This window comes from Tachysurus fulvidraco, chromosome 19 (assembly GCF_022655615.1).
Source record: "Tachysurus fulvidraco isolate hzauxx_2018 chromosome 19, HZAU_PFXX_2.0, whole genome shotgun sequence".
Classification (NCBI taxonomy): Eukaryota; Metazoa; Chordata; class Actinopteri; order Siluriformes; family Bagridae; genus Tachysurus; species Tachysurus fulvidraco.
Genome location: NC_062536.1, coordinates 21,337,113 through 21,355,098, shown reverse-complemented (window position 1 = coordinate 21,355,098; position 17,986 = coordinate 21,337,113). Strand labels below are relative to the sequence as shown.

The following is a 17,986-nucleotide window of genomic DNA, read 5'->3' as shown; positions in this document are numbered from 1 at the left end:
GAAGTCCAGAGTAAATGTGTCTTTAGTAATTTAAACATTTAATCGGAAATTAAAAATTCTAGAATATATCAAACATTATGTAATATTACTTAAAATTATTAATAATGTTTTATTACTCTTTGACAATTTGTTTTTACGGATGTCCTGAAATATTCACCTTGGTTTATCTCTTACTGTATACCACAGCTTTCAAAAGGTTCTTGTGCCGAGATTTAGTCACATTTATAATAAATGTATTTTGTTAAAACAAGTGTGTAATGGCTTCCTTGAGTTTAACCATTTCTGGTGGGAAAGTAAAGTTGACGCTACTCCATAGTTGAATTGAGGATGATTTATTTATTCGAAAAGATTCAATTCCAAGTGAAAAGATACATCCAACTCCACATTGTGCATGTAGGATTGTTGGATGTCTTTTATGACAAATCCTACATTCTAAACGTTTTCTGCACATTTTACTCATGTGCCCTGTATTAGTCAGGCATCATACAAATACGACGAACTCTAGGTTGCATAAACTGGTTTTCTTTCCACCGGGGACATACTTCACATACAAATTACTCCCCTTCTTCACTCAATGCACCCACCTTTATACTACCCATTACTGCCACCTAGTGGGCCAAACAACATCCGACTCATTACATCCCCCTTCCTTTAACAAATGATCATCACACAATTTACCCCAGACCCATCCCACACTAAACAATCAATTTCATCCTTTACAACCTTTTTTTTTCATAATTCTTTTCAACACCCTTTTTTTTTTCACAAGTCCAGTCTAACAGGTGGTTTTCTAACATGAGTAGACCTCCTTAAAATGGGACTGTCTGTCTTTAGATCCAAAGAATCAGGTTCAGAGCACTGTTACGAGAGCTGAGATCCAAGATCAGGAGACACAGCAACAGGAGGCATTTCAGCAGCCTGCATTTCAGCAGATGACATCTCATCCAAGGAAGACAGTTCTATATTTGACTTACTCCTTTCTGCAGACTTAAGCAAACTCTGTCGATTTCTTCGTAGTATCTGCCCATCTTCTGTTTGGACCAAATAGCACCTGGGATGTATTTCTTTTAACTTTCTTTTTCCATCCTGTTGGCCCCTCAACTCTAACCACATCTTGTTCATAAAGGGGTTTCAATTGTCTAGCTCCCTTGTCTTAATAGTCTTTCTGTTTCATTTTCTGATGTTGCATTACTGTCCTTGTCAAACTTTTGTTTTCCTTTTTTAGAGTCAATATTGGCAAAGTGTCCCGCAGTTTCTGGTTCATCAATAAATTCTTCATGTATTTTCATGTATTACATGTGATTAAATAAAAGTTTTTTATAATATAAGGTGGTGATGTGATTTGAGTGACTCTTTGATGAATCTGTGTTCAGTGTCATTATAGAACATCTAACTCAGTAGAAATATATTCTGATCAGAAGGATGTGAGTTCAAATCTCAGCACCACCGTGAGTGCAACCCTCAATAACTCAACTGTATAAAATCTTCTTCATCCTAATGGAAAAAATGCCAACACACACACACACACACACACACACACACACACACACACACACACACACACACACACACACACACACACACACACACACACACAGAGATGCAAATATACACAGGTATAAAGTGTTTAGCTGGACACCCAGCCAGTTACTGTCATAGTTTATGTGGACTCACCCTCCATAACATTACATAAATGAAATCCCTGTAAAAAAAAAAACCCACACATATGTAATTCTAATATAAAGTGCATCTAGCTGATTTGCACTCTTGGAAACTATTATTATTTTCCCATTTATGTTATTAATATTTAGCAATAATGTGCAAAGTTTTGTGACCATATCAGCTTTCATAAAATTTTAAACATGGGATCAAGCAGACATTAAAAAAAAATCAGGAGTTGTGTTTGTATTCAAAAAATAAATATAATTAATCATATCTATAACTTAATAATATTGTATTAACATTATAATATAAGTTTTATTATTATTATTTTTATTATTATTAATAATAATAATAATAATAATAATAATAATAATAATAATAATAATAATAATAATACAGAAACATCCGAACAGCACCCCTAGCAGGTCAAGTGAGAGAAAATATTTCACTAAACAGAAATCTCAGTTTGTAAATTCTTTACTGCCATCTTGTGGATACAAACTTGTAATGCTCTTAATAACAATTATTATTAAATAATCATTTAAAATTATTACATTTATTATCCTGAGGTCCAGAGTAAATGTGTGTTTATTAATTTAAACATTTAATTGGAAATTAAAAATTCTAGAATATATCAAACATTATGTAATATTATATAAAATTATTAATAATTTATTCATGAGTGGAGCTCTGTATACTTGGCCGAGTTTTTCTGTTGATTTTGTTTTATTTCTCTTTGACAATTTGCTTTTCTGGATGTCCTGAAATATTCACCTTGGTTTATCTTTTACTGTATACCACAGCTTTCAAAAGGTTCTTGTGCCGAGATTTAGTCACATTTTTAATAAATTCTTTATGTATTTTTTTCAAACAAGTGATTAAATAAAAGTTATTTTATAATATAATGTGATGATGTAATTTGAGTGAGTGACACTTGTAGTGATGAATCTGTGTTCAGTGTCATTATAGAACATCTCAGGCAGTAAAAATAAATACATATTTATATACTGTTCAGAAGGTTGTGAGTTCAAATCTCAGCACCACCCTGAGCTCAGCCTTAAACCTTATATAACTGAAAATCTTCATCTTAATGAATAAAAGCCAACACACACACACACACACACACACACACACACACACACACACACACACACACACACACACACACACACACACACAGCTGCTCTCCCTCCTAACTCTCTGATATTCAGTTTCTAAGAGTGTTTAGCTGGACACGCTGTTACTGTCATGGTTTATGTGGACTCACCCTCCATAACATTATATAAAGTGCATCTAGCTGATTTGCATTCCAACAAACTATTATTCTTTTCCCAGTTTTATTACTATTTAGCACAAAGTGCAATCTTTTTGTGACCATATCAGCTTTTGTGAAATTTTAAACATGGGATCAAGCAGACATTAAAACACTTCTATAATTACTCATATCTGTAACTTTGTAATATTAGCAGTTTTATCAATAATAATAATAATAATAATAATAATAATAATAATAATAATAATAATAATAATAGTACAGCAGCATCCTAACAGTGCCACCAGCAGGACAAATGAGAGAAAATATTTCACTAAACAGAAAACCATGTAATTAGACTCACTTCATTACTCCACTGTGGAGTTTCCAAATGGAGCCGGAAGTGAAATCAGAGGACTTTCTGCTCTTACTACTGGCTACGCCACCATCAGACACAGCTCTGAACAAGACACTGAGGGAGGAGCTACAGGACCAGTCATTAAGGAAGTCCAGGAAGAAAAGGAAAGGAGGAAAAGGAGAGGAGGAGGAAACTTACGGAAACATCACACGGGCAGACAACGATGGAGCAAATGCATTTTGATTTAGGTGAAGTGAACAATGATGTCAATAATGATGTTAATAATGAAATAAAACAAACACAGAGAGGAGAATGAGATTTAGGACACTTCTCGGAAGAAGCTGGTGGTTTTTAAACACCTCATAAATGTGAATAAAAAAGTAAAAAATAAAGAATAACATGAATTAATTTAGTATTTAAAATCATATGCAGATGCACAAGCTGCAGAGAGCTAAATGTTGTATTCAGTAGCTTAGCTTAAAAAAGATATATAAAAAATGTAGATAAACTATAAGTTTATTGCTCTGGAGAAAAGAGTGATATTTATAGAACCGTAGTTCATAATAATAATAATAATAATAATAATAATAATAATAATAATAATAATAATAATAATAACTAAATTTTTAAAGCTAGTTGTGACAAAATTTGATGTTGGTTTGGAGTAAGTATTCCCAAAAGCCGGTATGCTCGGGTGCCAATACTTTTGAAGAGGAATACACAAACACACACACACACACACACACACACACACACACACACACACACACACACACACACACAAGCACACACACACACACACACACACACATTCACACACACATACACAAAAACACACTCACTCACACATACACAAACACTCACACACACACAAACACTCACTCACAGACACACACACGCACACACACACATGGTATGAGTTCATACCCGAATACCTGTGACACAATTCACCTTATTGTGCTGAGTGTTTCGATATATCACGCCAATGTTGTGGAACTTTTTTGATCTTGCATATACTGGAGGCTGTGGGAAAACTGAAAGGCCAGTCGGTCCACCAATTTAAATCTATGTCCAGAGTATCACCCTAAAGAAGCTGGCTGAGTTTGAGTTAGATAGCTAGAAAGCTTGCTGAGTTATAAACCTCTAAACCTTATAATGGGGGTCTATGGCAAAAAAGACCACTTTGAGACCCGGTTCTGTGAGTACCAGAACTCTTATCACTTAGAAAAGGAACAGCAACAAACGTCAGACCAGGGTCTACACCATAACCGATCTTGCTGCATATGACTCAAAAGCCCTAGGAGGAGTTACTCTGGATACATTTTTGTCTCAGAAGAATAAGCAAAACAGAATTTGTATTTAACAGACGGTGTGAGGACAGATGACCTGAGCACTCAGCTGTAACAGTGGGACTTAAATCCATCTGTATACAGCAGTGATCACATCAGTGTCGATGTTGGAGTGCCGGTGTCTCAGTCATCTTACATGAAACCGTGTCTCTCCCTATTAAACACACGCTTTTATCACATAAAGCTCTAAAGTTCTAATGAAAGGCAGACAGACAGACAGATATAACAGAGACAGAAAGACAGAACTGATTAAATTACCATTTGTTTAATGATCTAATGTTGAATAAATATAAGAAGTTCTTGCTACACTTTCCAAGGATGAGAGAATGAGAGTTTATATGTATTTTAATACAAATGGGGCATTATGTGATCAGCTGAGGGGAGATTTGTGTAGCCTCCATCATCCTGTATGTCTCAGAGGAGGTGATGAGCTGGAGACTCTGTGTGCTGTGGTCCGTGTTAGTGTTTCGTCTCATGTATGTGTTTAGTGTTTAACACATTGTTTAGACTTTGTGTATGTGTTATGATTGTATTTACTCTGTTAAAAAGCCTCCTGCTTGCTTTGTGCAATTTAAATGGATGAAAGTTAAACATGCTTTTATTGTAGAACATCCCTCAGATGGACTGATGTAGTAATGCACACAAATGTCCAGTTGCAGCACAGAGTTATTTCCAATACTAAGTTTTTTCTCTTTGCTATCGTCCCTTTGGGTATAACATGGATATTATGGTACTCTGGATAAGGATTATTGTGTATTATTGCACTACATCATTAAATCTATTTGTGTATGTTCTCTAGGTGAACTTTCCTGAACCCAGAGATAAAATCAGCATCGTTTGTTTTCTGTTTTTTGTTTGTTACAGTAATTAATGTGTGACCTAATAATAAATGTGTTAAACTGAATCAGTTTGGTGTCATTCTGTAATGCAGTCGCAGCTCTTACTGGTTCTTAGTCTCGAGACATGTCATTACTAGCTGAAATCGATCCTCTGCCTGCTCACACCACCATACGCTGGTGACTGCATGAATAACCAACTAAATCAACCAAAATAAACCAAAATGTTCATCAAAAATATTTATTTATTATTTTTTTAGTATTTAAGTTATGGTTAATTATGTTACCAAATATAACACAACTTAAATAATTAAACTTGAATAAGCCCAATAAATGTAAATTATACATTTATTAAGGACTTTGTTTTAAAACTGTCTAATAATGAATATTTTGGGAGATTTGTTTAAGTGTAATATCACTCCTAAAATCAGTTTCTCTCATCAATAGCATAGAATAATTTATTGTCATTGTACAATGAAATGAAGGCTCACATTTAAAAGGAGCACATATTCTAATTCTAATTAAGGCAATACCACGACTGAGATGACCTTGAGCAAGGCACCAAACTCCAAACTGCTTCCTGGTGTTTTGTTACTGATAGTTTGTTATTGTGTGTGGGCACGTGTGTGTCATTGTGTGCGTGTGTGTGTTATTGTGTGCGTGTGTGTGTGTTATTGTGTGTGTGTGTGTGTTTGTTATTGTGTGTGTGTTATTGTGTGCGTGTGTGTGTGTTATTGTGTGCGTGTGTGTGTTATTGTGTGCGTGTGTGTGTGTTATTGTGTGTGTGTGTGTTATTGTGTGTTTGTTATTGTGTGTGTGTTATTGTGTGTGTGTGTGTGTGTGTTTTTGTGTGCGTGTGTGTGTTATTGTGTGTGTGTTATTGTGTGTGTGCGTGTGTGTTATTGTGTGTTTGTTATTGTGTGTGTGTTATTGTGTGCGTGTGTGTGTGTGTGTGTGTGTGTGTGTGTTATTGTGTGCGTGTGTGTGTTATTGTGTGCGTGTGTTATTGTGTGTGTGTGTGTGTGTGTGTGTGTTATTGTGTGTTTGTTATTGTGTGTGTGTTATTGTGTGTGTGTGTGTTATTGTGTGCGTGTGTGTGTTATTGTGTGTGTGTTATTGTGTGTGTGTGTGTTATTGTGTGTTATTGTGTGTGTGTGTGTGTGTTATTGTGTGTGTGTGTGTGTGTTATTGTGTGTTATTGTGTGTTTGCAGCTGTTTTGTGTAGAGAATTCTCCATCAGTCTACCAGAGAGTGTAGAAGCTCTGAGAGGACTCTGTGTTCTCATACCCTGCAGTTTTCAGATTACAGAACGATATGACGTAGACCTCCAGGGAGATCCTACAGGAATCTGGTTAAAAGATGGAACTAATGCTGTCAGTAACAAAGTCTTTAACTCTAAAGTAGCTACAGCGAACAATATTGAAGGTGAAATTATAGGAGATCTCCTCATGAAGAATTTCAAAACCATCTTCTACAACATCAGTGAGAGTGACAGAGGAACATATTACTATAGATTAGATTAGATTAGATTAGATTCAACGTTATTAGAGGCTACGGAAAGTCTAAAAAACACTTATAGACCATCAGTAAGAGTTCAAGGTGAGTACTGCAGCAGTGTGTGTACACACACACACACACACACACACACACACACACACACACACACACACACAGATACACACACTCACACACACACACTCACTCACACACATACATACACACACACACACACACACACACACACACACACACACACACACACACACACACTCAAAAACATGCCATAATTTCATTTGATTAAAAGTTCGTTTACCTCTGTATGTTTTTTTTATTTTACTTAATTTATGAACGATAAACCTTATGAAATTTTGCCGTGTTTTGAGTAAAATAAGCAGAAATTATTAAATATTATTTTGGATAACCACTGACTGTTAAATGTCAAACATTACTCAGCATATCTCCAGGCCAAAGCTGACTGATGCAACTAAATTCATAAATAAAAGAGGAAACAAATATGATTTGAATATGAAAACACAATGTGTGTGTGTGTGTGTGTGTGTGTGTGTGTGAGTATGTGTGTGTGTGTGTAAAGATTGTTGGTAGAGGAGGAAGAGAGGAGAAGATATTGTCCCCAGCTGTACAAATGCATATAACAAGTCTGAAGTATTTACAAATGAGTAGCTTTTGTTTTTTCTGCAAGGCCTAATGAATTGCTATGCCCAGTGCTTGTTTGTGTGTGTGTGTGTGTGTGTGTGTGTGTGTGTGTGTGTGTGTGTGTGTGTGTAAATGTGGCCGGGTCAAAATTACCCAAGCGGAACAAAAACACGTAGTTTATATTGTTCTGAATACATAGTTCAAGGAAAATAGACAAAATTAATTTGGAACAATCCTGCTATATTTCAGGCAAATATGTGGAAGAAAACCCAAGTTATGATACATTAAATTCTTCCGGCCGGGTCAAACAGACCCAGGGACAATATGAAGGTTAAAGTAATTGTACAGAACAAATGCTAAAAACGTTTTTCTGATAGAGACTTTTACAGAGAAGCTCAGATGAATCCATCTAAATGTCTGATCAATTGAAAACATGCTTCTCTTCAAAATTCTACTTAATTTGCTTTGTTTTATAAATGTTTCTCAAGTCACCACAAAACAGAAGAGAAAGTATTACACCAGGTCGTGTGCAGGTCATGATGAACATTGTTCTCTTTTTTATCAGTTACTACACAAAATACTGCAAATATAGATTGTGGCCGATTCTCTGTGCCTCTATATTCTCTAATATCTACAAAATATACAACTTATATTTAATTTAACTACATTATAGATAACTCTTATTACAGCTCAATAATATTTATTACTATTGTGTATTAATGAACATATTCATACTATAATCTCTGTGTGTTTATTTTGTGTTCAGTTGTTTCCTCTGTGCTGATTGGTGCTGCTGTTGGAGCTTCAGTAATGATGATACTGTGTGGTATATTCCTGTGGTTAAGACACGAAACAAACCTCCAACTGGACGAGACGATACATCAGGGAATGTGTTAAATAATAAGATGTTGCTCGTTGCTGCCTGCTTTTTTTTCTGGTTTTCGTGCTCCGGGATTTTTCTTGCCGGTTGGAATTTATTTTGAGCGACCTGCGAACTTTTCTTTTTGTAGAAATTACATCATGTAATTTTTTTTTCTCACCACCGTCACCTCGGGCTTGCTCATTGTGGATAAATATTAATTACATTTTAAACTTTGTAATTTTAATTCTATATTTTTATATATTTGTAAAGCTGCTTGGAGACAATGTCCATTGTTTAAAGGTTTATACTGTTTTCCATTTTTTGATGAAATGTCTCATGAATGTTCTGTAATGTTTATATATTTCTGTCTGTGTCTCTGATCTGAAAGCATCGTTTAATTTTGAGCACAGATTAGATGGTTGATATTGACAGTGTAATGAGTCTGTCTGTGTTCTGAAAATTGAAAATTGGATTCGGTTTTGTATTTAATATCTGAAAAAATGGGTGAATCCACAAGATGGCGATAACACACATCCAATGAAAAGTTATTATTATTATTATTATTATTATTATTATTATTATTATTATTATTATTATTATTATTATTATTATTGTTATTAACAACAACAACAATAATAATAATAATAATAATAAAACAACAGATTTTACAAATTACAATATTGCAATATTGAGAATATTAAAGGTTTTATTGATATATATGTTAAACAAACACAAAAGATCTAAAGAACCCCACAATCTTGTATAGACAAATTAATTAATTAATTAAAAAAAGGAAAATAATCTTAATTCAGAAAGATTTCCATGCAATTGCAAAAATAAAATTTAACTGTAAAAGAGAAAGTATTTAGAGAATAAAAAAGTTCAGAATGAACCAATCAGATTTGATCTCATGTTTAATACTAATTACCTGTGCAAGAAGTTGTGCTGAAGCAACACCATCCTCTCTGCTTCTGAAGTTAGAGTCCAGTGCCATGACAAGCATTACTCCGGATCATTCTATGGGACTCTGGCCTTCACTGCCTTCCTGCCCATCAGACCTTAAAGGTTTTATTTGCCCATTCCACCACTACAGATTTTGCATGCTGAGTAAAAACACCTACAGGAAGTACTGGATTTGCAGCTCATCAGCTTATAGTTAAAGTTTATTTATCACTACACATCTATCCCTAATGATCGAGCCTGAGGTGACGGTGGTGAGGAAAAACTGCCTGAGATGATAAGAGGAAGAAACTCAAGTTCCCCGATGGTTTTGGGTAGTTACGGTTCCTGTAAATTGTAAAACTAAACTGTAAACATTAAGGTGTTTACAGAGCGACAAGCTGAAAACAAATGAATGGAATAATGAGATTTATTAAGATCAGTGGATTAAAATATAGGATATAGAGATGAGGAGAAATGTAGAATTAATTCTCTTCACACTCCATCACAGTAGGTGGCGGTATGAAGCTATAAAGTTTAAAGTCCACTTTAAGGACAATCTTTAAAAACCATATACATTTATGTTTATGTATATTTATGCATATGTATATACATTATTTCTCCATCAATAATTTATATTTTATATAGTTTTTTATACAGTTTTCTTATATAGTTTATACTTTTTATTAATATTCTATTTTTTTTTTTTTTTTTTTTTTGCTTTTTTTTAAAATACTTTTTATTCTTATACCGGACATTTGCATAAAGCAATAAAAATGAACAAAGTGTGAGAAAGTCACTTCCCAACACTGATATGATTCCTGCTGAGCTAATCAGAGCACCGACACCTCTGTGGATCAGCACACCGTGAGGCAGGCGGTGAAGGTGGTGTAGGGAGAGGAAACAAGAGTGAGGATGAAGCACTAGGATACAGGCCAGGCTAAGGAGCACAAACCCTCTGTGCTGAGGATCTTACTGCTAATGTTGCTGCTGCCTGAGTAATCTCAGACTTGCTCATAGGGGAATAAATACATACACACTGTGAACTATATACATCTAATAATAATCTAGAATTTTTATTCTGTTAATTCTTATTTCTTTTATCATTCGTTATTTCCTTTATCATTAATTATGTTTACCTTCTGCTCTGTGTTTATGTTCTGTAAAGCTGCTTTGAGACAAAGTCTATTGTAAAAAGCGCTATACAAATAAACTTGAATTGAATTGAATTGAATTAATGTACGGTCACTTCAGGACAAAATCTTTTATTCAGCTTCTTTTTATAATTCACCCTGACGCGGCTATTGAGTTAGCAGTCAGTCAGATGACCGCACCGACTGAACAAGGGACTCCGGTAAGAACAGAGGCGGCGCTCTGTGTGTTCACATTCACAATGACTGGTGCACTAATGTCACACTGACTCACACTCATTGTTCTACAACATCTGCTACTCTAACACACACCTCTGTTACATACAAGCTGTTACATCCACCTCCATCAGATGTCACCGTGCTGCTGTTATTACTTACTGTTGTACCGCACTAGACTTGTGCCATAGAAAAATTTATATCACACAAGCTTCTACTGCACTGATGCTCCACATTTTATTTTAATTTTGTGGATTTTAGGACTTTATTTTTTACTGGGAATTTTACTGACAAATGTCACTGTTTTTATACAAAGACAATAAAGATTCTGTTCTATTGTATTCTGTTCTGTTCTGTTCTCAGGAACACAGACATAAATTCACTTCAGTTCACATCATGAAAACATTTTCCTCATTTTAATAATAAAGTCTCATATTCAGAGTTAAGCTCATAATGAGGACTTAATACTGAAATGACACACATGGTAACTCCAGACATAAACACTATTCAGGAGTTGTGTTTGTGTTTTTATTTATGGGTTTATATATTATGGGTTAGATTTGTGTGGGTTTGTATATTTTGGAGGTGGAGCTCTGTTCATCAGCTCTGACGTTATTTTGATATATATGGAGAAAGTGAAAGATGCCTCATCTGATTTGTTATTGAGGCTGTGTGATGATTTCCTCTCGTCTTTCTAATAAGGTAACAGTGCGTGTGATTGGCGGCCGTCTCTCTCCCTCTGTCTGTCTCTCTGTCTGTCTCTCTGTAGGGGGCTGAATGAGGGGATACACTTCTCTCAGTCTCTCTGGGCGAGTGGAGGTGAACACATCGTGTACAGCGAGGAGGGAGATGGAAATCTGTCTGACTTTAATTCTTCTCTCATCCACACTCACACTCACAGCAGCTGGTAAGTTCACACTGATTATTCACACGAAAACATCACACACTTCTCACTTTAACAGTAGGGACCAGTTTTAATCATGACATGAAGAAAGTTTCCTGGAGTGATTGTAACTTTATAAACAGTGAAAGTGTTTTATCTTTATAGAATATAAAAAGCTGTACATGAGAGTACACACATCATCCTCAGGGTTTGTTCTGAGGCCTCACTTATAAAATCAGAGAGAGATTAATGTTTAGAGTTTAGACATGATTTACTTTGTGTGTGTGTGTGTGTGTGCATGTGTGTGTGTGTGTGTGTGTGTGTGTGTGTGTGTGTGTGTGTGTGTGTGTGTGTGTGTGTGTGTGTGTGAATGTGTGTTAGTGATCAAATGTGTGTTTGTGTGTGTGTGTGTGTGTGTGTGTGTGTGTGAATTAGTGTTAGTTAGCAAATGTGTGTGTGTGTGTGTGTGTCTGTCTGTCTGTCTGTCTGATTGAGTGTGTGTGTGAGTGAGTGTATGTGTGTGTGTGTGTGAGTGCGTGTCAGTGAGCAAATGTGTGTGTGCGTGTGTGTGAGAAAGTGTGTGTGAATGTGTGTGTGTTTGTGCCTGTGCATGAGTGTGTGTGTGTGCGAGTGTTTGGGCGAGTGTGTTAGTGAGCAAATGTGTGTGAGTGTGTAAGTGTGTGTTTGTGAGATTTAAAAAAAAAATGTTTTAAGTGCTTACATTTACAAACACAGTATTAGTGGATACTCTCTCTCTCTCTCTCTCTCTCTCTCTCTCTCTCTCTCTCTCTCAGACAGTGTGAGGTTGGTGAATGTTGGAAGTCGCTGTTCTGGGAGAGTGGAGGTTCTTCATGATGGACAGTGGAGAACAGTGTGTGATGATTACTGGGATATGAACGATGCTGCAGTGGTGTGTAGAGAGCTGCGCTGTGGGAAGGCTGTAAATGTGCGGTATTTAGCTCATTTTGGACAAGGATCAGGACCAATCTGGATGGATGATGTGAGCTGTAGTGGATCAGAGTCGACACTGAAGGACTGTAGATCAAACGGGTGGGGGAAAGTAACTGTGGACATGGTGAAGATGCTGGAGTCACCTGCTCAGGTAAACATCTGTGTTTAGAACACACATTACTATTAGTTACATTATTATTATTATTGATTAATTTTAATTTGAACAATAAATAAACTTTATTAAAATTTAGATGTTTATATAAGTATTTTAAACACAATAGATTTATTTAAACTACATTTGATAACATTGTAATGATTTCTTTATGTTCTGTCTTGTTGAAAACAATATTTACACAATTAAATAAAACACAGGTCACAGAATGCCGAGACTCAGTGCTGGTCCTTACCAGTGCTCTGGGAGAGTGGAGGTGTTTCATGGAGGTTCCTGGTCCACAGTGTGTGATGCTGACTTTGACCAGCAGGATGCAGAGGTTGTGTGTCGAGAGCTGGACTGTGGGATTCCTGTGAAGGTTCTGGGATCAGCTGCTTTTGGACGAGGGGAGGGTCTGGTGTGGACAGAGGAGCTTCAGTGTAGAGGAAAGGAATCTGACATTAGCTTCTGTCCAATATCATCTTCACTCAAACACTCAACCTGTTCCCATGACAACGATGTGGGATTAATATGTTCTGGTTAAGTATCATGATGTAACTTCTGTTTAAATAGAGACCACATAGCTGTCAATCAAACGTTAAGGTGCCTGTGTTAATGTTCCTCTTTCACTGAGCTCTCGGCTGTTTGTTCAGGTTACACAGAGGCGCGGCTGGTGAACGGACCGGACTCCTGTTCTGGTCGAGTGGAGCTCCTGTACCTCGGTGTGTGGGGCACAGTTTGTGCTGTAAGCTGGGATATGAGAGCTGTAGATGTTCTGTGTGCACAGCTGGATTGTGGGAGTGCTGTGGCTGTGGTGGAGGTGGACTGGTTTGGGGAGGGGAGTAACCACATCTGGGCTGATGTGTTTGATTGTCAGGGGAAGGAGACACACCTATCACAATGTGGCATCTCATCATGGAGTCGAGCTGCATGCTCTCATAAACATGATGCTGGAGTCATCTGTAATGGTGAGATATTAACATCACATACACCAGGTTACTGAATAAAGTCAGAGTTCATTACAATATTTAAATGACCTTCTTCTGCTTCAGGATCCTCTGTGTCGCTTCATGAGGGGCGAGTGCGGTTGTCTGGAGGGAGCGAGTGTCAGGGGGAGGTGGAGGTTTATTTCAGGCAGGACTGGAGGAGAGTTCTCCTGGACTCGTGGAGTCAGTCTGAGGCGTCTGTGCTCTACAGACAGCTGGGCTGTGGCTCTGTGCTGAACTACCACTCCTCTCCAACCACTACTGAACACAAACACATGTGTGTAACAGGTTTCAGCTGCTCTGGGAGTGAAGAACATCTGAGGAACTGCAGCAGTGCATAAGCTGAACATGTCAACTGCAGCTCCGGGGAACAGCTCTACATCACCTGCGCAGGTGAGCGACACATTACCTTTTTTAATAAATCTTCTATTAAAGTTACAGATTAAATAAATATTTTATCAAGTTATAGAAGTTTTGTTTAATTGATGAAATAAAAATAAATCACCTAATTTTTATGTTTTTTTTGGCCACAACGCAGGTATCTTTAACCCCACCAACAGCTCCATCAGGCTGGTTGGTTCTGGGGGAGACTGTGCAGGAAGGCTGGAGGTTTTCCACAGCGGCTCGTGGGGGACTGTGTGTGATGACTCGTGGGGTATTGAGGATGTTCAGGTGGTGTGCAGACAGCTGCAGTGTGGAGAGGCCCTCAGTAACCACATACCAGCCTGGTTTGGTCCTGGAACTGGGTCCATATGGCTGAAAGAGGTGGAGTGTATGGGGAACGAGACGTCCCTGTGGAACTGCAGATATCAGCTGTGTGAAGAGGGTGAATGTGGACACCATGAGGACGTAGGAGTAGTCTGCTCAGGTACAGTGTGATGACTGACAATAACCCTGTTAGATATGTATATGTTTTATTTCAAAACTGAGGCCCAAAGTTCCTGAAATTCAACATGATAGTAAGGACCTGTTTATAAATGTAATCCATCTTAAATATATATTTATATAAAGATAATTTTACACATATTTAACTGTGTGGATAAAACAGGACGTTTTCAAATGAAGTGTAAGTCGTCCTTCTCTCACCAGAGTTTAAAGAGATCCGACTCACGAAGGGCTGTGAGGGGAATCTGGAAGTGTTCTACAATGGAACCTGGGGTAATGTGTGTTACAATCAGATGGCTGATGAGACGGCAAACATGGTGTGTGGAGAGCTGAACTGTGGAAGATGTGGCAGTCTGTCAAACGCTGAAGCACGAATAAAATCTGCTCCTAACTGGCTGGATCATGTGAAATGTAGGAAACACGACTCTAATCTGTTGCAGTGTTCATCTTTACCCTGGGGACAGAACAAATGTGATAATCATGATGAAGTGGTTAATATTACCTGCACAGGTGAGTGGATTCAGACTTTTCTGGTTCTGTACATTGTCATAACCTGCATGTGAAAAATTAATGCATTGATTTTATTACTGCAGATGATGGAAAGTCTCCACGTCCACCAGGAAACTGCTCTTTACTTCCCTCTCAGAAACACTGCTCAAGTAAGGAGATATAAGGAGAAGCTTTTAGTCCTGTTCTTCATGTGGATTTGATGGTGACAGAAGAGATTTCCTCTTGTATTTATAAAATCATTTTAAGAGAACTTTTAATGTATTTCCTCATAGATCCATCCTGAGGACATCAATCTTTCTCACATTTCATGAAAACCAATCCATCAGAGTAAAAATCAGTAAACAGAAACCAAAGTCTGATCTTACTGCTTCAGATGATTTTATTCAGCTAACAATTAATTTATTTATCACACATCAAAGTTAGCAGCTGAATTTCAGGATGTTTGTAGTTAGTTGTTATAAGATTCTTTTTCAGAACACCACAAAACCTGTTTTGAGTAAACTAGACCATGTTGAGTATAATATAAGGTTAGATGGTCATGGTGTTGTAGTGAGCTGTGTGACTGGAGCTGTTATTCAGTGTTGGTGTGTTTCCTCTTGTGTGATGTGTGTGATGTAGAACACTGGTCTCTCAGGCTGAGTGGAGGAAAGGGAAGCTGCTCTGGGAGGTTGGAGGTGTATCATAACTCTACGTGGGGCTCCGTTTGTGATGATCAGTGGAACATCACGAACGCTCAGGTGGTGTGCAGACAGCTGGGCTGTGGGTCGGCGCTGAGTGCTGATGATCGGTTTGGTTCTTTTAAAGGGACTTTCTGGCTGAACAGAGTGAAGTGTCGAGGGGATGAGATTCACCTGTGGGACTGTCATCATTCCCTGAAGAAACACACTGACTGCTCTCCTGCTGGAGTCACCTGTGCAAGTCAGAGGGGTGTGCTAACTTTTCAGCTTTCTGTCTCAGTGATAAGACTTGATAACTTTTATTTAGAATCTTAGATGTTTGATTGAAATCTCAGACCCTGAACTGTAAACACTGATCAGCATGTCATAAACCTTATTGAGTAACAGTTTATTTTTATTGTGAGACAAAGTGTTTTTCTTTCTGTGAATACAGACATATCCACTGTGTCCACTGCTACACCCATCACCACCACCACCACCACCACCACCACCAAACCAGGTGTGTATTTGTTTAATATAAAATTTATTACTGTTCATTAAGTTCTAAATATCTCTGATCACAGCGTCGTATCAAGATCCTCTTCTGTGTTTTTGACCTCAGTAAGAACTGGACCTCCATCCTTCCCTCCACTGGTTCTCTATGTGTTGGGAACGCTGCTCTTCCTGGCCTTAGTGCTTCTGCTGGTACTGTTGTACCAGAACAGAGTGCTCAGGAGAGGTACCACACTTTCACACATTTTATTATTATGTTATTTAAAATCTCATTCTCATTTTATCATTTATACTGTAAATACATTTAATATTATAGAGTAATTATTATTATTATTATTATTATTATTATTATTATTATTATTATTATTATTATTATTATTCCCTACTCCCAGTTGTCTCTATGACGATGCGTAAGTCTGAGCCTGAGGCAGTCTATGAGGAGATCAACCACAGATACATGGCTAGAAGAAGCTTCACACAAAGCGGTGAGTGATATGTGGACTGTTCTACATCACACTTATTGTACTCTATTTAAACTTCTAGCTGAAATTCACTGCATAAAAATAATCAAATCACTCCATACAAAATACACACCTCAATGTAAACTCAGTGATTAGAGCAATATTTTCCCCCAAATCCAGTGTGATTTATTTCTTTATGACAAATAAATAAAAATAAGCTCAATGTGTGTGAGAGGAAATGTGCAGTTAGAGTGTATGTGGTGTAGAGACAGGATTCTGCTGATAAACATCTATTAAAGCTTCTGTTTTAGTGCAGGTGTGTGTGTGTGTGTGTGTGTGTGTGTGTGTGTGTGTTAGAGTACATTCCTGCGATAAAAATAAACTTAATGTGCAGAGTTCATGTGCGGTAGTGTAATTATTATTTTATTTTATGAGGTGTTCTTTGGGGTTATGTGTGCATATGTATGTGTGATTCTTAGTGATGTGCGGATCGTGGTTATATCCGCGGGTCGTGTGGGTCGGGTAATAAAAATATATTTTGATTAATTTCAGTTGGATGAGACAGGCACAAGTCATTAATGATGCAAATATTAACTACATTCTCTAAATATGTTTTAAATGCATATTTTATCTGAGTCGTCTGTCTTTAGTTCAGCAGGTGTTTTAGAGACACAGCAGAATCACCTGAAGCCCGACACAGTTGATGTTATTCTGTTTCTGCAAAATAAGTTATGGCCATTAACGTAGTTGCCGTTTCGGCTAAATTGAAACCATTTTTGTCGTAGGGCTATAAATATATGGTGTGTTCTGTAGCATATAATCAAAGAGTTATTGGGAAAAAATATGTTCTTAATTGTTACTTTATGTATTTTTGGAAATTTATAGTACAATATTCAGAATTGTATTTTAAAAAGATGGGCTAATAGCCGATATCCAGTCATTGCTCAGGCTGAACAAATTTCATATGTGTTCGTGTTTGTGCGTTCGCCTGTTCGGGAAGTTCACAAAGACCTTGACATTCCAGCTGAAGTCTGAAAGGGAGTAAAGTCTGTGTTTATGCTGTTAATAAAATGTAGCTTAATCTGGCCAATGAACCTTTTGTTTTATTAATAAATAAATAAATGTTAATTTAAAAGCAGCATCTGTTCAGCAGCATTGTGTTACATTCAGAACGCTCTAACTGCACCGAATGCACTGTTAAAGAACCATCC

At 37.0% G+C, this 17,986-nt stretch overlaps 3 protein-coding genes across 8 annotated transcripts in view; 2 read left to right on the top strand and 1 right to left on the bottom strand.

The window, feature by feature from the left end:
- The window catches only part of LOC113650187 (B-cell receptor CD22-like), a 1,781,460-nt gene that overhangs the window by 1,243,365 nt on the left and 520,109 nt on the right, over positions 1-17,986 (top strand). The gene's annotated exons all lie outside the window — the stretch shown is intronic.
- LOC113663360 (antigen WC1.1-like) overlaps positions 1-17,986 on the bottom strand; it is an 870,979-nt gene that overhangs the window by 627,386 nt on the left and 225,607 nt on the right. The gene's annotated exons all lie outside the window — the stretch shown is intronic.
- On the top strand, positions 12,614-14,550 carry LOC113641616 (scavenger receptor cysteine-rich type 1 protein M130-like). Its single transcript, XM_047803987.1, has 5 exons — positions 12,614-12,764; positions 12,986-13,303; positions 13,418-13,732; positions 13,817-14,143; positions 14,289-14,550. Exons 2-4 carry the CDS (start codon positions 12,994-12,996, stop codon positions 14,089-14,091), a joined length of 900 nt encoding a protein of 299 aa, XP_047659943.1. The 5' UTR covers positions 12,614-12,764; positions 12,986-12,993; the 3' UTR covers positions 14,092-14,143; positions 14,289-14,550.